The 25773-nt window shown below is 44.2% G+C and overlaps 1 protein-coding gene across 1 annotated transcript in view; it reads left to right on the top strand.

Moving 5' to 3' along the window:
• RBP1 (retinol binding protein 1) overlaps positions 1-18805 on the top strand; it is a 49358-nt gene extending 30553 nt beyond the window's left edge. The window contains exons 3-4 of the mRNA XM_069727822.1: positions 9904-10005; positions 18578-18805. Coding sequence (XP_069583923.1) covers positions 9904-10005; positions 18578-18634 — 159 coding nt within the window. The 3' untranslated portion in view covers positions 18635-18805. The remainder of the gene's footprint in view (positions 1-9903; positions 10006-18577) is intronic.
• The last annotated feature ends 6968 nt before the right edge of the window (positions 18806-25773 follow it).

Here is a 25773-nt window from a genome sequence, read left to right as displayed (position 1 = left end):
GCAGCGTGTGCACATACCTTTAGAATTAAGCTATGTGCACACGGTGTGGATTTGGCCACTGCAGATTCGCAGCAGAGTTCCATCAGGTTTACAGTTCCATGTAAACCTATGGAAAACCAAATCCGCTGTGCCCATGGTGCGGAAAATACAGCGCGGAAACGCAGCGTTGTATTTACCGCAGCATGTCAATTCTTTGTGCGGATTCCGCAGCGTTTTACACCTGTTCCTCAATAGGAATCCGCAGGTGAAATCCGCACAAAAAACACTGGAAATCCGCGGTAAATCCGCAGGTAAAACGCAGTGCCTTTTACCCACAGATTTTTCAAAAATGGTGTGGAAAAATCTCACACAAATCCGCAACGTGGGCACATAGCCTTAGGGTTAGGGTTGTGGTTAGGGTTGTGATTAGGTTTATGGCTACAGTTGGGATTAGGGTTAGGGGTGTATTGGGGTTAGTGTTGGAGGTAGAATTGAGGGGTTTCCACTGTTTAGGCACATCAGGGGTCTCCAAACGCAACATGGCGCTACCATTGATTCCAGCCAGTCTTGTATTCAAAAAGTCAAATGGTGCTCCCTCCCTTCCGAGCCCCGACGTGCGCCCAAACAGTGGTTTACCCCCACATATGGGGTACCAGCATACTCAGGATAAACTGCGCAACAATTATTGGGGTCCAATTTCTCCTGTTACCCTTGGGAAAATAAAAAATTCTGGGCTAAAAAATTATTTTTGCGGAAAGAAAACGTATTTATTATTTTCACGGCTCTGCGTTCAAAGTGCTCACCACACATCTAGACAAGTTCCTTTGGGGGTCTAGTTTCCAAAATGGGGTCACTTGTGGGGCGTTTCTACTGTTTAGGCACATCAGGGGCTCTGCAAACGCAACGTGATGCCCGCAGAGCATTCCATCAAAGTCTGCATTTCAAAACCTCACTACTTCCCTTCCAAACCCCGACGTGTGCCCAAACAGTGGTTTACCCCACATATGGGGTATCAACGTACTCAGGAGAAACTGGACAACAACTTTTGGGGTCAAATTTCTCCTGTTACCCTTGGGAAAATAAAAAATTGCGGGCTAAAAAATCATTTTTGAGAAAAGAATTTTTTTTTTTTTTCATGGTTCTGCGTTATAAACTTCTGTGAAGCACTTGGGGGTTCAAAGTGCTCACCACACATCTAGATTAGTTCCTTTGGGGGTCTAGTTTCCAAAATGGGGTCATCTGTGGGGGATCTGCAATGTTTAGGCACACAGGGGCTCTCCAAACGCGACATGGTGTCCGCTAACAATTGGAGCTAATTTTCCATTTAAAAAGCCAAATGGCGTGCCTTCCCTTCCGAGCCCTGCCGTGCGCCAAAACAGTGGTTTACCCCCACATATGGGGTATCAGCGTACTCAGGACAAACTGGACAACAACATTTGGGGTCCAATTTCTCCTATTACCCTTGGCAAAATAGGAAATTCCAGGTTAAAAAATATTTTTGAGGAATTAAAAATTATTTTTTATTTTCATGGCTCTGCGTTATAAACTTCTGTGAAGCACCTGGGGGTTTAAAGTGCTCAATATGCATCTAGATAAGTTCCTTGGGGGGTCTAGTTTCCAAAATGGGGTCAGTTGTGGGGGAGCTCCAATGTTTAGGCACACAGGGGCTCTCCAAACGCGACATGGTGTCCTGTTGTGAATTCTGTGATCAAGCTCCCTCCTGTGGTCACGAGTGGTACTGCGGCTTCTGAGTTTCCTTCCTCAGGTAATGAGGTTAAGTCGTTAGGTGCTGCTCTATTTAACTCCACCTAGTGCTTTGATCCTGGCCTTCAGTCAATGTTCTAGTATTGGTCTTGCTTCTTCCTGGATCGTTCCTGTGGCCTGTCTGCTCAGCATAAGCTAAGTTCTGCTTGTGTCGTTTTGTTGCTATATTTTCTGTCCAGCTTGCTTTTTTGGTTCTGCTTGCTTGCTGGAAGCTCTGAGATGCAGAGGGTGCACCTCCGTACCGTTAGTCGGTGCGGAGGGTCTTTTTGCCCCTCTGCGTGGTTGTTTGTAGGTTTTTGTGTTGACCGCAAAGCTATCTTTCCTATCCTCGGTCTATTCAGTAAGTCGGGCCTCACTTTGCTAAATCTATTTCATCTCTGTGTTTGTATTTTCATCTTAACTCACAGACATTATATGTGGGGGGCTGCCTTTTCCTTTGGGGAATTTCTCTGAGGCAAGGTAGGCTTATTTTTCTATCTTCAGGACTAGCTAGTTTCTCAGGCTGTGCCGAGTTGCATAGGGAGCGTTAGGCGCAATCCACGGCTACCTCTAGTGTGGTTTGATAGGTTTAGGGATTGCGGTCAGCAGAGTTTCCACGTCTCAGAGCTCGTCCTATGTTTTGTGGTTTTTGTCAGGTCACTTGTGTGCTCTGAACTTCAAGGTCCATTGTGGTTCTGAATTACCTATTCATAACAGTGTCCGCTAACAATTGGAGCTAATTTTCATTCAAAAAGTCAAATGGCGCTCCTTCCCTTCTGAGCCTTGCCGTGTGCCCAAACAGTGGTTTACCCCCACATGTGAGGTATCGGCGTACTCGGGTGAAATTGCCCAACAAATTTTATGATCCATTTTATCCTATTGCCCATGTGAAAATGAAAAAATTGAGGCGAAAAGAATTTTTTTGTGAAAAAAAGTACTTTTTCATTTTCACGGATCAATTTGTGAAGCACCTGAGCGTTTAAAGTGCTCACTATGCATCTAGATAAGTTCCTTGGGGCATCTATTTTCCAAAATGGGGTCACTTGTGGGGGAGCTCCAATTTTTAGGCACACGGGGGCTCTCCAAACACGACATGGTGTCCGCTAAAGAGTGCAGCCAATTTTTCATTCAAAAAGTCAAATGGCGCTCCTTCTCTTCCAAGCCCTGCCGTGCGCCCAAACAGTGGTTTACCCCCACATATGAGGTATCAGCGTACTCAGGACAAATTGGACAACAACTTTCGTGGTTCAGTTTCTCCTTTTACCATTGGGAAAATAAAAAAATTGTTGCTAAAAGATCATTTTTGTGACTAAAAAGTTAAATGTTCATTTTTTCCTTCCATGTTGCTTCTACTGCTGTGACGCACCTGAAGGGTTAGTAAACTTCTTGAATGTGGTTTTGAGTACCTTGAGGGGTGCAGTTTTTAGAATGGTGTCACTTTTGGGTATTTTCAGCCATATAGACCCCTCAAACTGACTTCAAATGTGAGGTGGTCCCTAAAAAAAATGGTTTTGTAAATTTCGTTGTAAAAATGACAAATCGCTGGTCAAATTTTAACACTTATAACTTCCTAGCAAAAAAAAATTTTTTTTCCAAAATTGTGCTGATGTAAAGTAGACTTGTGGGAAATGTTATTTTTTAACTATTTTGTGTCACATAACTCTCTGGTTTAACAGAATAAAAATTCAAAGTGTGAAAATTGTGAAATTTTAAAAATTTTCGCCAAATTTCCGTTTTTATCACAAATAAACGCAGAATTTATTGACCTAAATTTACCAATATCATGAAGCCCAATATGTCACGAAAAAACAATCTCAAAACCGCTAGGATCCGTTGAAGCGTTCCTGAGTCATTACCTCATAAAGGGGCACTGGCCAGAATTGCAAAAAACGGCCAGGTCTTTAAGGTCAAAATAGGCTGGGTCATGAAGGGGTTAAATCTAAAAGCTCTGATTTATCTCAGAATGGTTGCACTCAATAATCTAAGTGATACATAGTTGGATTCAGAGTCTCTTTCCCTACTGCAGGCTGCTCTTAGATGAGGTTGCAAAAACCTGCTGACAGATTACCTTTTAGGAACAGGAACAAAAAGGAAGCTCAACTAATCTCAGCCCCTAAGTACATCCCCATCCTGCAGGACATTGGTCCTTTCAGCACACTCTTGCAGTGCATCATTCCTCTCTGCCACTATATACCACCCTATGCTGCAGTAAATCTCCACTCTCAGACCTCTGTATAGAGCTTCCTCCTGCAGTACATTAAAATTTTCTGATATTTATTTAGAGGAAACTTGGCAACAATTCAAATAACATGTCTAACCAATATTGTGACTTATAAACAGTTACAGAAATTGCACTACAAAATTTGGTCCTCATTCAGTGACAACTCTTTTTGCTTGTCTCTTATACTCCTGCATGGGACCATCTCTTACAATTGTCCAATAGGAATCTACAAGTATTGATGGTTTCCATTTTCCTTAAATGAGGGTATCCGGGAGTTTACAAAAACTGTTGCAGTGTACCTGCCTGTTGTGCCTGGAGTTGTTCTTCACTGGCACAGAGCGGTCACAGATGCTCCTGCCGGGGATTCCGAAGCCTCTGCTGATATCACGTCAACAGAGCGGAGGCTTCTTTTCCTTTTCCAGTCTGCTCTGTAGACGGGGCAGAACTTCCGAGGTCATTCTAATTGACAGCCAGATTCCCACTGCCTAACTACTGGGGAGGTGACTGTCAATCAGAATGACCTCGGAAGTCCTGCCTCGTCGCGTCAGCAGATGCAGCTGAATCCCCCAACAGGAGAGGTCTGTGACCGCTCTCTGCCGGGCAGAACGGCGCCATGCACAACAGGCAGGTAAGTTGCAATTACCTGACAGTGCTTAGATACATGTTTGTGTTTTGTAAAGTCCCGGATACCCCTTTATTATATTTTTCTCCATAGCCGCAATATCTTGGTGAAATCTCTCATCAAGCTCATTGCTCACTGCTCCGCAGTTTGGTAAAAAAAGGTCTAGATGTGAATGTAAGAAATTAATCTTTAAGGACATGTTATATGTTTTGAGATTTTCCGCCAACTCTTCATAGTTATCTGCTATTGAGTTTCCCAAAAAGTTACTTACCACTAATGCTCATGCAGCCTTTTCCGTGCCCTGCAACAAACAGAGAAAATCCTCATCTGGACGAAGAAGCTTACGAATCTGAGGTCCAATAAAGACTCCTTCCCTTATCTTTGCTTGACTCAACTTTACAAATTTATCAATGAGACACTTGAATGCTTTTGCATTTTTATCCATTACCTTTACAAAGTTATTTCTTAAGGTACCGTCACATTAAGCGACGCTGCAGCAATATAGACAACGATGCCGATCGCTGGAGCGTCGCTGTTTAGTCGTTGTGTGGTCGCTGGAGAGCTGTCACACAGACAGCTCTCCAGCGACCAACGATGCCGAAGTCCCCGGGTAACCAGGGTAAACATCGGGTTACTAAGCGCAGGGCCGCGCTTAGTAACCCGATGTTTACCCTGGTTACCATTGTAAATGTAAAAAAAAAAAAACACTACATACTTCTATTCCGGTGTCTGTCGCGTCACCTGGCGTCAGCTTCCCTGCACTGTGTAAGCGCCGGCCGTAAAGCAGAGCGGTGACGTCACCGCTGTGCTCTGCTTTACGGCCGGCCGGCGCTGACACAGTGCAGGGAAGCTGACGCTGGGGGACGCGACAGACACCGGAATGTAAGTATGTAGTATTTTTTTTTTTTTTTTTTTTTTTACATTTACAATGGTAACCAGGGTAAATATCGGGTTACTAAGCGCGGCCCTGCGCTTAGTAACCCGATGTTTACCCTGGTTACAAGTGAACACATCGCTGGATCGGCATCACACACGCCGATTCACCGATGTCAGCTGGTGATCCAGCGACGAAATAAAGTTCCAGACTTTCAGCTCCGACCAGCGATGTCACAGCAGGATCCTGATCGCTGCTGCGTGTCAAACACAACAATATCGCTATCCAGAACGCTGCAACGTCACGGATCGCTATCGTTATCGTTCTAAAGTTGCTCAGTGTGAAGGTACCTTTAGACCCAACTTGATATACAGTGTTGGAAACAAAATCTTATGTGGTTCAACAAGTTCTGGATGCAGGACATTTTTACTCCCTGACTGAAGTGAATGTCGCAGAGGCCAGTCTCTCTTACTATAGTGATATTCTCTTGCACAGCTTTCCCAGTCATACAGAAAGCAGTAGTACTTTGTGTATCCACCCTGGAGACCAAGCAAGAGGGCAACCACCTTTAAGTCAGTACAGAGGGGCCACAAATGTTGCTCGTAGTTCAGGCACCTCAACAGCTGTTTCATGTTGTCATAGGTTTTTTTTTCATGTCGACCGCATAACCACATGAAAATGAAGCTAGAGCATTGCCATTATGCAGCAACACTGCTTTTAGGCTTGTGTGTCACGAATCATTAAAGGGAACCTGTCACCTGAATTTGGCGGGACCGGTTTTGGGTCATATGGGTGGAGTTTTCGGGTGTTTGATTCACCCTTTCCTTACCCGCTGGCTGCATTCTGGCTGCAATATTGGATTGAAGTTCATTCTATGTCCTCCGTAGTACCTGCCTGCGTAAGGCAAGATTGCCTTTCGCAGGCAGGTACTACGGAGGACAGAGAATGAACTTCAATCCAATATTGCAGCCAGCGGGTAAGGAAAGAGTGAATCAAACACCCGAAAACTCCGCCCATATGACCCAAAACCAGTCCTGCCAAAATCAGGTGACAGGTTCCCTTTAAGGGATCTCTGACAGCTTTGGGTCTGCTGGAATTTAAATGCATTGTTTCCTTTTGGTCCAGCAAAAGTTAATGGTCAGCTGATATTTGTTGGTAACCACTCCCACCTCCCTTTTTAAATAGTCACATTACCCATCAACTGACCGTTGGTTATAGAGTTACTTCTATGCAGAGCAGCTAGGTTCTCCTTTTGGCTGTGGTCTTTCCGCTGTTGGAGTCCTGTTTACCTGGTGATGTTTACTTTGCTGCTGTGGAGCATAGCAGCTGTATTCTTTGTCAGTCCCTTGTTTCTCTTTCCCTGTGTAATATTACATGCAGTGACAAGGCTAGCATCCTACTAACCCTGACTAGTGTACTGGCTGGGAAGAAATGACAAGGCATGTGACAGTGGCAGGGGGGGAAGGACCCGCATAGGACATTAGGGGAGCTTAGGGACAGGCACAGGTTGGTGTCAGAAGGTGTCCCATCCCCCTCTCCCTACCATTAGGGTCTTCCTCTCCGTTTATCATCTCATTGTGCGTATATGTTGTTGTCCACCTGACATACCTGTGTCCATTCATGACATTATGTTGCAGGCTCTTCTCTGATTCGTCCATTCTTCTGGATTATGACTTACTTTCAACACTTCCACTAAACTGTTGACGTTGTTGTAGACCACAAGATCGCTCTCCATGAAGAAGTATTGCCCAAAATTTTTATCACAGTTGTGGAACAAAGTAATCAGAGCATCGCACATTAGGTTCCATGCTACAGCAGTGGAAGAGCTCAGCCTTAATCTTAGAAATTAAAGGGAAAAGAAAGTGGTCACTAGGGAGCGCTGTGAGGGTCACAGTTAAAATTTAAAGCAAAAGGTCCACCGTAGCTCCAGCCGTTAACCTTCTAGGAGGATGCAAAATGCATTAAAGAATAGTAATAACGGTCCTAGGAGCGCTGGAAATGAGACCAAAACAAGGATTTTAGTGTTGAACCACCGTGTTTCAATGGTTAAACCGTCTTCATCAGGTGGAAGTTTGAAACTTCCACCTGATGAAGACGGTTTAATTGTTGAAACGCGGTGGTTCAGCACTAAAATCCTTGTTTTGGTCTCATTTCGAGCACTCCTAGGACCGTTATTACTATTCTTTACAGCCTTAATCTTAGGCAGAGCCAAATCTCTAACAAGATCATTCAGTTTGCTTTGTCTTATAAGGTGTGGTTCAGATGAGGTTGCTGACAGATAGTCTGGGTCATGAGAGGAAGATGCTTCATTACTCCAATCGCCCTCTTCTTCCTCATTTGACTAGACTGAAAATGCTTCTAGTGCTTTTGAAATCAACAGCTCTTCTGTATGTGGTACTGGGCGTATGGCAGATTGAATGTTTTGATACTCTAAAGTCCACTTCTTCCTTGAAACTCCTCTACTAATGGTGGCACCATGCAGAAATAGCAAAGGGAAACACAAGGGTAAAAGAACACGGCTATCACTCTCAGTGCACCCAGACGAAGGAATTGCATATAAAGGATGAGGCAAACCAAAAGTGATAGAAGGAAGACACCAGACAAACTTCCAAACATCAATCTCCAGAGATGGATCCTAAATGGCTTCTCTTTCCATCACTCGCAACTCCAATCCAATTCCAAGGTATAGAAAACTATCACTGGCAACTACTCAAGCTAAGAGGTGAGTTCTAATACCAGAGCAGAGTGGAGAAAATCAGAACAGCTGAGATAACTCAGGACTGAAGTCTTTGAGACAAGCAGGAGAGTTTAACCCTCGCAACCAACAAACAAGTGAAATCTACATTAGCTACCTGGATAGCAAAGCAGATCCAACCAGTGCAGGCGTGGGTGTAACCAAACACTGCGATCTTCTGACCCCTGAAATAGAGGGAACCACTCTCTGTATCCCCATGACATTAGGATTACGTCATTGGAGCGGAGTTGGCGTTTTTGATTGGTCACCCTAAGATGAGAGAATATTGATGGCTCAATAGACTAATTGACTGTAATAAACTAGCTACTAACAATGCAATAATGATGAGGAAATAATAAAGACAAAAGTTTTCTATAAGCCTGCATGAAAGGTGTCATATATCATTAAAACCTCCTCTAGATCTTGAAAATTAGAGCCAAACAGTAAATTTAAGCATCACATTAGTTTTCAACACCACAAAATTAGTTAAGTGAAACTGTTTTCTTCTCTGACCCAGTTTAGCTGTAGAACACTGTTTTTAAGTTTTTGAGTAAAATTTGACAGCATTTTTTCAATTCCTTACCTCTATTGCTCAACGTATTCAAACTTTAATCATAAAAGTTGATTATCCATTGAAAGAGGTTGTCCACTTTATTTTTATTGTAACAAATGTGTTGTATATGATTTAAACTGATTTTATGCATGTAATATATACAGTGTGTGTGTGTGTATACAGTGTGTAACATGCACATACCATTGACACTTATGTATAAGTACATTAAACCTGTGACAGTTGATCATGTTAATAAATGTTTTAGAAATAGATTTACAAATTTTAGGCTATAGTACCAATCAGTGTAATATTTTAAGGGGTTGTCTTGGCGTTACATATTGATGACCTCGCCTTAGGATATTAATTTGATGGGAGTCTGACACCCCACTGATCAAATGTTGTTAGCGCATGTAAACAATGAACAGAGCTTGGCATGACTGCCCTATTGAATATGTAGTGGCCGCTGCCAGGCACTGTAGATCAGCTCCTATGCCAGAGTATAGGAACTAATAACAGCTGATTGGTGGGGGTGCCGCATGTTGGGAGCCCCCATTAAATATAGATGACCTATGTGAAGAACAGAACATCAGTATTAAATACCAGACAACCCATTTAACAAAAAAACCTTTAACGTGTTCCTGCGGGCTCAGCTGCGTCTGGCTGTGCACAAGGAGATTATTTGTGCTACTACACCCAGTACTTCGCATGTACGTTGTATTATATATAACCATATGATTAGTTTATTCTGCAGTCTTTCTGAACCATAGATGTAAAGATCTTCCCTTTAATGGGTGTAAAACAGATGGTGCGGAAGTTGTTTTCATGCTTGGTAGTAATGGGGTCCTATGGCCCCTCCACCACATGAAGACACCTGTATTGAATTTTACACCAGGTAAGAACTTCAGTCTTGTCTGATAGATTTTGGCCTGATCTGACATGATGGCTTTCTGTGCTTTGAGTCTGCTGGCATCATGTATGAATTATGCAGAGGCACATATGCTTCCAATCCAAGTATATGAGTCACAGATGATTAAACCGTGAAGTATTGGATGGCGTCAGTGGAGCCTCCCGGTGATACTGGCAACGTACACAGAATGGTCATGTTATTATGATTTATGTTGTATACTTCTACAAAACTGTATGACTTGTAATTTCTTATAATATCCATTTTCTCTAGACAACAATCAATTGGGAAGGAGACAAGCTGGTGTGTGTACAGAAAGGAGAAAAGGAAGGACGTGGCTGGACACAGTGGGTGGAAGGAGATGAATTACACCTGGTACGGCCCCTTCATCTTGTATATTATTGACGTAATATCACCCATATAACCATATAGCGTAGGCTGCTTACTGAGCCCTCTGGTATCAATCTCCTGCACTGATGACTGGGGACGAGCCAGTAACAACTCTGCACATAAAGCCTTTATCTGTGCTTTGTGACACCCGGGCCGGATACATTATAAGCCACTGGGACTAAATTATCTGTATTGTATGCTTTAGCCTGTGCTTTATAAAAAAAAGTACATCTTATTTTGCATCTAAACTTAATTGCTTTAAAGGGATTGTTTGGACTGTAACATTGATGGCCTACACTTTGGACAGGTCATCAATGACCGGTGGGGATGCGACACCCGCCACCCCTACCCATTAGCTGTTCCCGATGGCGGCAGCTGGAACTGCTCAGTTACAGAGCTGTACAGCACAGCTCCACCAACGGAATAGTAGCCACAGCCACGTACTCCACATCCACCCTCTATTCAATTCAATAGGGGGTAGATGTTGAGTACACGGCCGCTATTACGTCAATGGAGCTGGGCAGCTCTGTAACTGAGCAGTTCCAGCTGCCGCCCACACTGGGAACAGCTAATGGGCAGAGGTGGCGGGTGTCGCACCCCCACCTATCAGTCATTGATGACCTATCCTAAGTGTAGGCCATCAATGTTACAGTCCTGAACAAACTCTTTAAGACACAACATGAAACAACTCTGTAAGTAGTTCAGAATACAGATCTTCTTCACCAGTTTAGGTCTACAGCTCCTAACCTGACCTATGTGTTTCTATGGTTAGAGACTACAAAGAAAGCCTGAGTAGTCTGATCTTGCAGACATATTCCCTTGTACTATACTTTTTACAAACAAGCATTTGATATTATCAAATAATCAAATAGTAGGAGATCAGAATAGACAATGTGACTACAGGACCAGACTACACAGGTAGCCCAGATTTGCATGGGAACTGTATACACACAATGCTTACATGCTTACACATTTTTTATGTGATGTTCTTTTTAGTTCAGTACATAATGTAAATCTCACTGGGGTGGTATGCCTTAGAAATGATCCCAAATACAAAATAGTGGAGATTTTTAAGTTTTTTTTTTTTTATTTCTAAATCTGTATTTTCCCTCTAAAAGCTGGTTCAAAAGTTGACCTATCATATACAATGTTAGCCTCTTCTGTCTGCTGTAGATGGTGAGGTTCTATGGATTCTTTATGGATCCATCCATAGCTCTGGAGATCCTTTATGGATCCTTCCACAGCACTTGGGATACTTTATGGATCAGTCCACAGCTCTGGGGATCTTTTATGGATCTGTTTATGGCTATGGTATCCTCTATGGATCCATCCACAGCTCTGTGCTCTTTTGAACTCTGCTTGCTAAGCTGCTTTCTCATGGATAATCTTTATTGAGCGATTTCCACTGATCTACAGCACATCGAAAGGGGTATTGTAGATACTTAAAAAAAAACTTAAGTACACTTTAACTAGTACATTTCTTCTCTGATCGCAGCAGAGAGTTGCAATTGGTCTTCATTTTGAGTATGACTACTTTTATTTTGCCTCTATTTATATTACATATGGAAGTAAGTGATCCATTTCAGAATGATTAAGGTTTCTTTTTCACATTTTACAAAAGTTAAACTCTCTAGATGAAATCTTTTGATTGGGCATGAGCAATGTTCACCCAACTTGCTTTAAACACAAAGACTCTATTCTCCCCATCTCTCTGCTGTTCCGTACATGCAGCTTCTATTCCAAGATATCTTCTTTCATCTTTCCCTCGTCTTTTGAATTCTTTAACAAAACCACATAGATCCTTGCAGCAAAAATAAGTGTGTTTTTGCTGGAGTATTCAGCAGGAGAAGTGGTAGAATGAGTCATTCCTTTGTGAGCCCAGGTTGCAGTCTATCAATTTTTCTTTTAGTTAAAAGATTCTTTTAAATAAAAACATAAAGTGAATTTAAAAATAAATCCTGGTAGTTTTCTGTCTTCATGTTGAGGAAAACGAAGAGCGCCCTTAGGCAATGAGAAGGTCACACATTAACAGAGCAAAGTCAAGTTTGCTGTTGCTTCAGAAAAGGAAGCAAGAACTTCACATAGGAGAGCAATGAAAGGCACTGTATTAAAGAAGCCCTCCCATAAAGGTTCTTTGTCCCCTAAACATGTGTATACGTGTATGTATTGTAGTATGTTTGTATACTCCCTTACTGCCGCCTTCTCCCTGATCCAGCACTGTTCTGCTCCTCGTCTCTGGTATGTCCCTGCTCTGCAGTCTCTCTGTCACTGTGTGCTCTGTGTGAGCTGGACGTCTCTTTTACAAAGTAAGTTTATTATGTTCCATAGACTTGCATTGTAAAAGCCACTTCCAGGTCATGCAGAGCGCAGTGTGGCTGGAAGAGTCTGAAGATCGGTGATGTCCCTGAGAAGAGGAGCAGAAGAGCGCTGGATCCTGAAAAAGGTAGGGGTAGGCGAGTACATTAATACACTCACACTACACTATGTTCCAAATTATTATGCAAATTATATTTTTCTCGGATTTTCCTAAATGGTCGGTGCAATTGACAGTCAGTCTAATAAAAGTCATCACCCGTTATAGTATGCATTGAATTTTATTGAAGAAACCTCCCAATGATAACAGTATAATCTCCAAAATGAATAAAAACTCAAAATGCACTGTTCCAAATTATTAGACACAGTAGAATTTCTAAACATTTGATATGTTTTAAAGAACTGAAAATGCTCATTTGTGGAATTTGCAGCATTAGGCTGCCGTCACACTAGCAGTATTTGGTCAGTATTTTACATCAGTATTTGTAAGCCAAAACCAGGAGTAGAACAAATAAAGGAAAAGTATAATAGAAACATATGCACCACTTCTGTATTTATCACCCACTCCTGGTTTTGGCTTACAAATACTGATGTAAAATACTGAACAAATACTGATAGTGTGACGACAGCCTTAGGAAGTCAAATTCACTGAACAAGAAATTTTTAACTCCAAAACATTCTAACAGGCCAAGTTACATGTTAACATAGGAACTCTTCTTTAATTTCACTTTCACAATTCTTGCATCCATTGAACTTGTGAGTTTTTGCAGAGTTTCTGCTTGTATTTCTTTGCATGAAGTCAGAATAGCCTCCCAGAGCCGCTGTTCTGACGTGAACTGCCTCCCACCCTCATTGGTATTTTGCTTAATGATACTCCAAATGTTCTCTATAGAGTTGAGGTCAGGGGAAGATGTTGGCCACACCATGAGTTTATCTCCTTTTATGCCCATAGCAGCCAATGACTCAGAGGGATTCTTTGCAGCATGAGATGGTGCATTGTCATGCATGAAGATGATTTTGCTCCTGAAGGCACGTTTCTGCTTTTATACCATGGAAGAAAGTTGTCAGACAGAAACTCTATATAATTTGCAGGGGTCATTTTCACCCCTTCAGGAACCTTAAAGGGCCCTGCCAGCTGTTTCCCCATGATTCTGGCTCAAAACATGACTCCTCCACCTCCTTGCTGATGTTGCAGCCTTGTTGGGACATGGTGGCCATCCACCAACCATCCACTACTCCATCCATCTGGACCATCCATGGTTGTATGACACTCATCAGTAAACAAGACTGTTTGAAAATTAGTCTTCATGCAAGTCTGGGCCCACTGCAACTGTTTCTGCTTGGGAACACTGTTTAGGGGTGGCTAAATAGTGGGTTCATGCACCACAGCAAGCCTTTGAAGGATCCTACACCTTGAGGTTTGAGGGACTCCAGAGGCACCAGCAGCTTCAAATAACTGTTTGCTGCTTTGTATTGGTATTTTGGCAGCTGCTCTCTTAATCCAATGAATTTGTTTGGCAGAAACCTTCCTCATTATGCCTTTATCTGCATGAACTCCATCTGTGCTCTTTTTTAGTCACAAATCTCTTCACAGTATGATGATCACTCTTAAGTTTTTGTGAAATATCTAATGTTTTCATACTTTGTCCAAGGCATTGCACTTTTTAACGCTTTTCAGCAGCAGAGAGATCCTTTTTATTTCCCATATTGCTTGAAACCTGTGGCCTGCTTAATAATGTGGAGCATCATTTTTAAGTAGTTTTCCTTTCATTACAATCACCAGGAAAGCTAATTATCACATGTGTTTAAGATTGATTTCAGTGATCAATTGAGCCCTGAGACACAATCCCATCCATGAGTTTATTTGAAAAACAAAAAAAATTCAATCTTTGACACTTAAATCCAATTTGCACAATAATTTGGAACACAGTGTACATACACGTATGCAGAGATTTAGTGGGAATAAAAATTCACGGAAGAACGCCTTTAACTCCTCTCTGACATCCCACGTACTATCACGTCCATGTGACCTAGGCCTATCTGACCATGGACGGGATAGTATGTCATATCTTTAATGCGACACTGCGACCAAAGTTGCGATGATCGCATTCAAATTCCAGCCCCATCTTACCTATAGGAAGATGGTGTCAGCATTCTGGGGGGTGTCCCCGCCCACCCGATCGCTGTAATTTGCTGTTCAATTCTGAGCAGCCAATCACAGCCTCTTTCATTGTTTCAGTCAATCAGATTGACTGAAACAGTGATGTTCCAGCCTAGGGTAGAGTACCGATGTACTCGATCCTAGCCTGGTGCCTGGCAACGCTCGGCATTGGTGAAAACTTCTCAGATTGGCGCGATCGACTATCACATCGATCGCACCAATTGCAGGGCACAGCCGCTGTGTTACTGCGCTGTGCCCTGCCGGTGACCTGCCTAGGATCGGTGCTGTAATAGCACTGATCCTAGGCCGGTGCCTAGGAAAGTCCAGGCATGGCCTGCAGCGCTGCTGATTGGCACAATCGATGTAATCGTCGATAGTGCCAATCACTTGGCACAGCCGTGGTGTGACCGTGCTGTGACCTGCCGGTGACCTGCCTAGGCTGGTGCCAAGCAACACCAGCGTCTCCAGGGCCAGCTCTAATTGGTGTGATAATTGTCATCATCGATCACACCAATGACAGGTCACAGCAGCGGTATGACCGCTCTATGACCTGTCTCTGACCTGCCTGTTCTGTGACTTTTCTGCAGGTACTCATGTGACGCCCCAGGAGTCTGGTTGCCACAATGGCATTGCCTTCCTCCAAAGGGGGTGATGTCATGCCTGGAAGTAAGGAGGAATCCTCTTAGCAGGTAACACAAACATACAACACCGTCCTAACTCCAGACCAGAAGGGGGAGCTCTAAACCCGGTTTCAGGGTAAATTCCCTATAAGTTCTGGTCTAGAGGTGGGGTTAGAGAGTAGTGTGAGACAGTGAAGGGAGAGGAAGCTTGTGAGGAGAAAGACTGGGAGTGGAGCTGTGAATGAGCTCTTCCCAGGATTAAGCACAAAAGAAACCGGAGTCCGTGGTTGCACTGGTATTAAAGGCCCAGCAACTAGAACCAGAGGACAGGAGATTGCAGGTCTCCTGGCCCATCTGACACCTGGAGGCACCACAGCTAGTCAGGAGCCTGGGGCTGCCAGTAAGAAGACAGTGCCCATGAAAGGCTCATGCTGTCAACCATACGGAGGAGTAACACACACTGAGAGGAACTTGTGTAAGGTTTCAGGCAGCGAGGGACAGAGAATACAGTGCAAAGTGAAGGCCTCCGAATCCACCTGGCTAGGTGGATCCCAAGTTACTTCCAGGCTGCCCAGATCCCATCATCACCTGTAACCTGTGCCTTGGACTGCACCTGCAATCCCTGTGTCCTCCAATCATTTCCTGCACCTGACCGTCAATCATCCCTTACTAAAGGTACCGGTAGCCCTGGGGACTAAGCTCTACCTGTGGGGAGCTATACCAACTCTGCTGGAACACCATCAGCCCCTGTGGTCCCCTTTAATCAGCGTCGGCCATCCCTGGCTGAGTACCACAGGTGGCCTCACGAACATTCCCCCATAGACTTTATTTTCCATTTGTCATTTTTGTTGGATGCCCAGGGCTACGGACCGGGTCACCGCTTCTGTGAACACCCCTTTAAGTACCACCGGACACGGCCCGAGTACCCCACGGTCCTAGCAGGTGCTCCACTCACACTAGCTGAGGATTCCTGTAGAGCGGTCACACAGCTAGGTCTTCTGCGGTGCTGGGCCTTGTGGTGCCACAGAAGCCTGTGACACCACAATCCCTGCTGAAGACAGAAGACCGACTACAACCATAAGTGTTTTGATCTCTGATTAGTGTTGAGCATTCCGATACCGCAAGTATCGGGTATCGGCCGATACTTGCGGTATCGGAATTCCGATACTGAGATCCGATACTTTTGTGGTATCGGGTATCGGTATCGGATCCATAGGGATGTGTAAAATAAAGAATTAAAATAAAAAATATTGATATATTCACCTCTCCGGTGGCCCCTGGACATCACGCTGGTAACCGGCAGGCTTTTTTGTTTAAAATGAGCGCGTTTCGGACCTGCGAATGACGTCCCGGCTTCTGATTGGTCGCGTGCCGCCCATGTGACCGCCACGCGACTAATCAGAAGCCGTGACGTCATTCGCAGGTCCTAAATTCCTAGAATTAGGAGTTTAGTGAATGAGAATGACGTCGCGGCTTCTGATTGGTCGCGTGTCGCTCATGTGACCGCCACGCGACCACCTACATTTAGCAGCCGATGAACTTTAATAAGTGACGCAGTTCACTTATCAGAGCTCATGCCTGCTGTTTCACACTTTTCTTTGTCACCCCCGTGCGTACATCCAGCAGCCACCGAACTTTGATAGGTGAAACTGTTCACTCATTAGAGCCCGTGCCTGCTGTTTTACACTTTTCTTTTCACAGGCATTTTTTTTCTCCCTGGTTGTGCATTTTTTCTTTTAGCTTTTTCTTTTCAGACAAAAGTTTACACCAAACACTCACCCCCACACACACACACAACACAAACAGTGAAAAATAAAGTGCTTGATATTTTTTCATTTATATAGGTTTTTTAAATTATTTTTTTGTAATTTTATGTGATAAAAAAATCATTAATTCTCCTTCTCTAACCAAAATACATACAAATACACTGCTGTGTACAATTTATCTGTATCAAGCACTCAACATTCTTCCCATTACATCATCAGAGCTTATGGCTCAGCAGCTTAAACTCCTTCTTGCCTATAATGTTAAGGCTGTGGGTTTATTTACAGGGGAGACTCAAATAAAAGAAATTTACATTTTTGTAATTGCTTATTACTATTTTAACTACTTTTATAGGGACAATTCCATATACAGAGACCATAGAAATACAATGTTTTACATAATGTATTTCTATGGACATGTATAACTTGCTTCTGGGTTTAATGCCTGCAATAGAGGTCAAGATTACCAAATTTCCCTATCTATATCAATGTGGGCTGTGACTACTAGAGAGAGCAACAGCCTGTGAACATGGAAAGATGAGTTCATGCCCCAGGTAGACCCGATCATAGGAGGGGGAAGAAGTGAATAATAAAATATAATTTATGCACTGAGTAGAAAAAAAAAACACAGAAAATGTGCCTGGTCTGGTCTTGAACTGGTTAAAGATTTGACCATGTGATAAGACTTGTGTTTAATGCTGTTTGCTTTAGTATCAAGTTCATACCTGGTTAGTGTCTCCACCACTATGCAATCGCAGGCGCCATTCTGCAGTAGCCGAGGCTTGCAAGATAAGGCCAGGTCTGTGCCGCCGCATGGGAATTAGGACAGGTGAAAATTACTATTTATTTCAGGGGCACAAACATAGAGGCCATTTTCACCTCAAAGGTGGAGTGGAGGTCACAGTGGCAGGTAATATGGTATTATTTATTACAGGCGCCACAGGGAGTAGCTCTCTGTTCAAGGCACAGTGTGTTGCAGAATCATATTCATGGGCATCAATGTGTGCAGATATAAGATATAGGTGGAAGAAGTTGTCATGGTGGTCTGGGCCAAACAGAGAAAAAGGAAAGAAAACCATTCCAATGAGGGAAACCATCACTTGTAAGTCACTGAATGCAATAGATTATTTTGCCTTTGCATCTGGAGACACTTATAAGGTCAGCAAATAAGATACCATTATGCTGCTGACATCCCGCACCCACGTAGGGAAGCTATGGCACCCCAGCCACTGGTTGGTGAACACTGGATTAAACATTGATGGAATGCCCTATAAATATTTCACTATTATACCAGATTTCACATCTCGTCACCCCAAATACCCCCATGCTATAGCATGAAGACATTAAATAAAAGAAATTGGAATTGTATTTCTGCTGTAGAAAATGGGAAATAAGGAAAATACTTAGCTCATAAATCCATCTGTGCCTAGCAGCCATGATAAGGCGATCTTTTTTTGCTTGGAACCTAACCTAATGTGTTTCCGCTCTTTGGCTAAAAGCCTACATTTCTATGGGTAGGTAGGATCCTGCTGTGATAAAAACCGCCAGATGGTCTCTTCCAAACAGAACAGGTGCATACTAAGAGTAACCACCTTCATACTTAACTTATCGGATGTTCGTTTGATTTCCTTCAATTAATTTTCTCTTGTCATGAATGATCCTTATACCCATGTGTTTTTTTTTTGTTTTTTTTCTCCTAGGAGATGCGTGTTGGAGATATAGCCTGCAAACAAGTGTTTAAGAAAGTTCATCAGTGACGCCAACTCTGAGAAAGAAACAGTCAGCAACCTAGAAAAACGTTAGAAAGCTCCTTCTCATCCCCCAGCATAATGGTCCTTTTAACAAAGTTATTTTAGGCTCAGATGTTCTGTGATTTTTCTTTTACAATGCGATGTTAGGTACTTCAATAAAACCTTAGCCTGACTTTATATTGTGTCAGTCATTAAATTGACTCGTCATCTACATATTTAGAAAAGTTGAAAAATAACTTACTGCCCTGATGACTATTCAAAAGCTGTATAGCTATCTTTCTACTCCACTCTCACAATGCAAGTACTTCTCTACACTACCTATGCGGTGCCCCGCAAGGGCTGTGGGGTACTCGGTACCGGGTCCTTCGGTTCTCAGCGGGGATGTCACGGTGGCTGACCTGGTTCGTGGCCCTAGGGGAACATCCGTTGTAAATTGGGGGAAAGGTCTTTAAAGGGAACAAGGTTCGTGATGCCAACTATGGTATTCGGTCAGGGTGACCGACGCTGCTTAGGGGTGATGTTATGGCAGCTAGATGGTATACCTTCCCACAGGTGAAGTGTATCCCCAGGGCTTCCCAGAGTGTAAATGGTGGGTGTTGGATGATGTAAGGCGCAGTGAATAACGAGGACACAAGGTTGCAGTCTCTTTACCTTTACTGAAGGCTTCAACATCCACAGTCCAGAGTAGGGACCACAGGGTGGGCAGAGTCCGCCGGTCTGAAGGCAAATCCAGAGTCCCCTTATCCAGGTGGAATTCAATAGCCTTCCTCTAGTGCCTGGGCGTTGTAGTCCCTCCCTGCTGAGCAACTCGGTAAGGTCCTCACAACTATTGTAGATGTTAAGTCTCTTCTCTCTGTCCCCTTGATGGATAGGACAAACCCGTATGACTGGTGGCCTGAGGCTTTTTATAGGGACCCTAGAGATGCCCCGGCCCCCACAATTTGCCACCTTGCCTCCTGGGTATATGGTTGGGCAGCCAACATGGAATCAACTGTCCTGCCAGTCTCTGAAATAACGGCATAGAGATCCTTACTCCCTCGGTGTTCTGGCTACCGGTACTGCGCTTCAGAAGGAGGCAGCCTGCTTCTAGCTGGTCCCTGCTGATGTTCCTCTCCTGTTGCTATGACTTCATTTCTCACTCACAGCAACACAATTCCTTTCAATGTCTCTTTCGTGGGATGCTGCCGCATGGGATGCAGGCGCAGCTCCGTGTACCCTCGCCTTCTGCAGTCTGGAGCTGGCTGGAACCCACTCCAACCAGCCTCTGCCAAACTCGGTCGGGGCTCACTGACTATCTCCTACTCCCTCCAGTCAGCTTCTGTCTAACTTCCTAACCAACCCACCAGTTTTACCTAAGTGTGAGGAGTGCCCTAATAGATAGAAGCATGGCTCCCCCTGGCGGACTGGAGTGTGAAGTGTGTTTTGTGGTTGTGATACCTGGACAGAAGATCTCCTTCATTGCCTTCAGACGTAACATCACTCCCCCTGGTGGAAGAATAACATTACTGCAACGACCAGGACTCTGGGGTGCTGCACCTATGACAAGGGGAGTTAACAACCATAGAAATATTTATTCCTAAGGCCCTGTTCACACAGCATTTTATGTAGTGCGTTTTTTAGTTCCGTTCAAACACCCCTAAAAATTGAATTCAGATGAATTATCTGCAATTATATGAACCGTGTTCAAATGACCTCTGTTTTATTTTTGAAAGTGTCTCTTTATTCAGATGGGCACAGAAACACATTTCTGTGTCTTTCTAGACAGACACTTTCAGAAAAAAAAAAGAGATTGAAGGAGAACTCACCACCTCTCGTGGCAGCCTGTTCCACTCATTGCTCACCCTCACTGTAAAAAAGCTTTTTTCTAAAATTTAATCTGTATCTTCTCCCTTTCAGTTTCATTCCATTGCTTCTAATGTTTCCATGTGCAAATGAGAATAATAATGATCCCTCTACACTGAGACATCCCTTCAGATATTTAATACAAATAGAGAACAAGGACCAGCACATCTAAGCTATTCTTATTATTTATTTATATTGCACCATTAATTCCATGGTGCTGTACATGTGAAAAGGGATTACATACAGGGTTATAGATATCGTTAACAGTAAACAAATTTACAGTGACAGACTGGTACAGAGGGGAGAGGACCCTGTCCTTGCGGACTTACATTCTTCGGGATAATGGGGAAGAGACAGGAGGTCTGTGTGCTGCAGTACTGGTGGTGGTGAGGCGGCAGCTCGGGTGGTTGGTGAGGCAGCAGCTCGGGTGGTTGGTGGGGTGGCAGCTCTGGCGGTGGCGACACGGCAGCTCGGGTGGTTGGTGTCGACGAGGCAGCTCGGGTGGTTGGTGACGTGGCGGCAGCTCGGGTGGATGGTGATGTGGCGGCAGCTTGGGTGGTTGGTGACGTGGCGGCAGCTCGGGTGGTTGGTGAGGCGGCAGAATGGTTATTGTAGGCTTTGCTGAAGAGATGGGTTTTCAGGTTCCGTCTGAAGGATCTGAGGGTGGTGGATAATCGGACATGTTGAGGCGTGGAATTCCAGAGTATGGGGGATATTCAGGAGAAATCTTGGAGGCGGTTGTGTGAGGAACGAATAAGTGTGGAGGAGAGTAGGAGGTCTTTGGAGGATCGAAGATTACGTGAGGGAAGATAGTGGGAGATTAGTTCAGAGATATAGGGAGGGGACAGATTGTGGATGGCTTTGTAGATCAGTGTTAGTAGTTTGAACTGTATCGTTGGGGAATTGGGAGTCAGTGGAGGGATTTGCAGGGGAGTAGCGAGGAGAGAGGTGGATTAGCTGAGCAGCAGAGTTGAGGACAGACTGGAGTGGTGCAAGGGAGTTAGCGGGGAGGCCACAGAGGGTGCAGTAATCGAGGAGGGAGATGATGAGGGCATGCACAACAGTTTTAGTAGATTGTGGGCTGAGGAAGGGATGGATTCTGGCAATATTTTGGAGTTGGAGGCGACAGGAGGTGGCAATAGTTTGGATGTGCGGTTTAAAGGACACGGCAGAATCGAGAGTTACCCCGAGGCAGCGGATTTTCAGGTGCCGTAGAGAGCGTGATGCTGATTACCATAATAGATAGATCAGGTAGGGGGATACGCGAGATGGGGGAAAGATGAGTTCGGTTTTCTCTACATTGAGTTTTAGGAAGCGAGAGTTGAAGAAGGACGATATGTCTGATAGACACTCCAGGATTCTGGACAGAAGAGAGGCGACATCTGAGCCAGAGAGGTAGATCTGAGTGTCGTCTGCATATAGGTGGTACTGGAAGCCATTGGACTTTGAGTTGTCCTAGGCCAAGGGTATAGATGGAAAAAAGTAGAGGCCCTAGGACAGAGCCTTGAGGGACTCCAACATAGAGGGGGCGGGGTGAGGAGGTAGTGTGGGAGAGGGAAACGCTAAATGTGCGGTCAGAAAGGTATGAGGCAATCCAGGACAGGGCAAGGCCTTTGATGCCGAGGGAAGAAAGAATCTGTAGCAGTAGGCAGTGGTTGACTGTCAAAAGGACAGGTCAAGAAGGAGGAAGATGGAGAACTGTCTGTTAGCTTTGGCTGTAAGTCATTAGTAATTTTGGTCAGAGAAGTTTCGGTGGAGTGGTGGGGGCGGAAGCCAGATTGGAGGTTGTCAAGGAGAGAGTTAGATGAGAGGTGGAGGAAAGTTGACCATGGACATGCTGCTCAAGGAGTTTGGAAGCAAACGAGAGCAGTGATATGGGGCGATAGCTGGCCATAGCAGTTGGGTCAAGATTAGCTTTTTTGAGGGTGGGTGTGATGGTGGCATGTTTGAAGGCGGAGGGGAAAGTACCAGAAGATAGCGATAGGTTGAAGAGATGGGTTAGGGCTGGAATGAGCGTGTTAGTGAGGTTGGGTACCAGGCGGGAATGGATGGGGTCAAGTGCACAGGTGGTGAGGTATGATTTGGAAAGGAGGCGAGTAAGTTCTCCTTCAGTGATGTTGGAGAGGGAAGTTATTGGGGAAGGGCAGAGGTCTGGTATATGGAGTGGTTGGGGTGTTGGAACAGTAAAGGTTTGTCTTGTTTGGTCGATCTTGTTTTTGAAGTAGGTGGCAAAGTCCTCAGAAGAGATGAAGGGAGTTGGAGGTGGCAGTGGGGGGCGGAGGAGAGAGTTAAATGTGCTGAACAGTTGTTTTGGGTTGTAGGATAGTGAAGATACAAGGTTAGTGAAATAGGTCTGTTTAGCAGAAGTGAGGGCTAGTTTGAAAGCAAGTGTAGCTTGTTTGAAAGTGGTGAAGTTATCTGGCAGGCGTGTTTTTTTCCAACGCTGCTCCGCGACCCTGGATGCTTGTCTGAGTATTTTGGTGAAGTTGTTATGCCAGGGTTGCCTATTAATTTGTCGCACTTTGCCATGCATGAGAGGGGCGACTGAGTCTATGGCTGATGTGAGGGTGGAGTTATAGAAAGCGGTGGCGCTATCCATGTCGTGGAGTGAAGATATGGAGGACAGGGGTCGAAGAGAGTCTGAGAGTCTGTGAATGTCTAGGTGTGCAAGGTTTCTGCGAGGATGTGGTACTGACTGGATGTGGGGGGCGGGTGAGGAGGACAAGGAAGAGAAGGTGAGTAGATGGTTGTCAGATAAGGGGAAGAGAGAGGTTGTGAGATTAGATAAGAGAGGCGGGTGAAGATGAGGTTTAGCGTATGTCCGTCTGTGTGGGTGGCTGTGGAGGACCACTCAGTAACTCCAAAGGATGAGGTAAGGGCCAGGAGCTTGGAGGGGATGTCAGCAGAGAGAAAGTGAAGAAGCCAGGTGGAGAATTGGTCAATGAAGGCAGTGGCTGAGCCCGGTGGTCGGTATATGACAGCCATTTGGAGATTAGAGGGAGAGTAGATACGGACAGAGTGAACCTCAAAAGAAGGGAGGATAAGGGAGGGTGGGGGATGGGTAAGGTTGAAGAAGCAGTTTTTAGAAACAGGAAACCCACTCCCCCACCATGTCTGTTGCCAGAGTGAGGAGTGTGGGTAAAGTGGAGGTCACCATAACTCAGTGTAGCAGGGGAGGCCGTGTCAGTGGGCGTCAGCCAGGTCTCAGTGAGGGCCATTATGGAAAGGTTGCTGGAAGTAAAGAGATCATGGATCACGTGGAGCTTGTTGCAGACAGAGCGGGCATTCCAAAGTGCCCTAGAGAGAGGAAGCAGGGGAGTGGGGGTCAGTTGCACAGGTTTTAAGTGTGAGGGATTGCGGTAGTTTCTCATAGTGTGAGAAGGATAGGGGTGAGGATTAATGGAGTGAAAATGGTGAGGGGGCAAATGTGAGTATGGTTGAATAGCCGGGGAAGAAAGGAGAAGCAAGTAAAATTAGAATACAGTATTAGTCTTACCATGTGGCCGATTCCTGGACTATTTCTGGCATATTTCTGACGATTCACTGAAAGATGTCACTTGAAATGATGTCAAATCACATCTGCGGTTAGCAGACCGTTCAAACGTACCAGGTAGAATAGGGGCAGAGAGGTGCATGGATTCAGGGGTGCAGTGGATATTCTCGGTTAGCAGACAGTTCAAACGTACTAGGTAGAATAGGGGGAGAGAGATGCATGATTCAAGGGTGCAGTGGGTCTTCCCTGTTAGCAGACAGTTCAAACGTACCTGTGAATGGAAGCAGATGGGTCAGGGCATGACAGCATGAAGGAGAATATGCCATAGGTTATCTTTCTGGCATATTTCTGACGATACACTTAAAGATGTCACTTGAAATGATGTCACATCTGACTAAAGTCAAATCTGACCGACACCATTCAACTTATACCATACAAGCTGTTATTCCATTCAAACTATTGTGAATAGGTGCCAACCAAAGAAAGCATATACCATATATACTCGTGTATAAGCCGAGTTTTTCAGCACATTTTTTTTGTGCTGAAATTGCCACCCTTGGCTTATACACGAGTCATTTTCCCAGTTTACAGCGGGGGAGGGGGGAACAGCGGGTCACAGAAGGCAGGAGCCATATGCTGCGGTTAAAGCCTGGGCCCACTGCTAAAGATAAATGAATATTCACTACACTGACAATGAATATTCATTTTTCTTATAGCGAATGTACTGTTACAGTCGCAGTTGCCAGCTTACAGCAGCTGCTGGGCTCTCATGGGTGCCTGCTCATTAAGGTAATAAATACTCACCTCTCTCCACTCCCATAAGCATGGAGCGAGATGAATATTCTTTACCTTAATGAGCGGGGACATGTGATCGCTCAGCCGCAGGATCTGCTGGCACTGGAACGAGATGCTGCGAGGGTGTGTCGGGAAGGTGAGTAGGATAGGATTTTTTTTTTAATGCTTTTCTTATGGGGGCCATACAGACAAGGATGGAAATAAGGAACCATGCATACCAGAATATGGATTAGGGGACAATGCATACGTGGCTTATATGCGAGTCAATAAGTTTTCAGAGTTTTTCGGCAAAATGCAGCCTTAGCTTATACTCAGGTCGGCTTATACACAAGTATATACGGTAAGTAAAAAAACAGTAAGGTTGTACCACAATTTACCAAGAATAATTACTCTACAACAATTTGGCCAATATATGTGAGCCCATCTATGCACTAAGTACCTTCCTTTTTTTCATAGCAATTTTTGCAGATGAGCATTTCATATTTACATTATATAGTGTTTTTTTCCAATTTTTCCCATTTTGTAGTGCAGCAATGCAGCTTCAATGTTCAATGTTCAGTTTGATTTGTTTACCTCCAGTTCCCTTATCTAGATCACTTATAAAAATGTTAAGAAAAACTCAGACCAGTACAGAGCCATGTGGTATCCCACTTGAAACACTCTTCCAATTGGATGTGCAGCTATTTATTACCACTCTTTGAGTACGATCACTGAGACAATTATTAATCCACCTAACCGTAGCCTTGTCAATCTCATACTTGGTATTTTTTTCAATAAGGATAGCATGAGATACTTTATCAAATGTTTTGCTGAATTCAAGATGTACTATATCTACCACATTTCCCTGATCCACCCAGTCAGTGATTCCATCATAGAAGGAAATTAGATTAGGGGAGCTACCAGGATTAATGGGAAGCTGCCAACACAGTTTTACATATAGAAGTAATGATATTGTGACATGTCATAAATAATTGCATAAAAACCATATGCAAATAAGGCTGCCAGTGCACTGAGG

This window comes from Ranitomeya imitator, chromosome 5 (genome assembly GCF_032444005.1).
Source record: "Ranitomeya imitator isolate aRanImi1 chromosome 5, aRanImi1.pri, whole genome shotgun sequence".
Classification (NCBI taxonomy): domain Eukaryota; kingdom Metazoa; phylum Chordata; class Amphibia; order Anura; family Dendrobatidae; genus Ranitomeya; species Ranitomeya imitator.
Note: the sequence above shows the minus strand (reverse complement) of the source record. Positions and strands in the feature narration are given on the sequence as shown.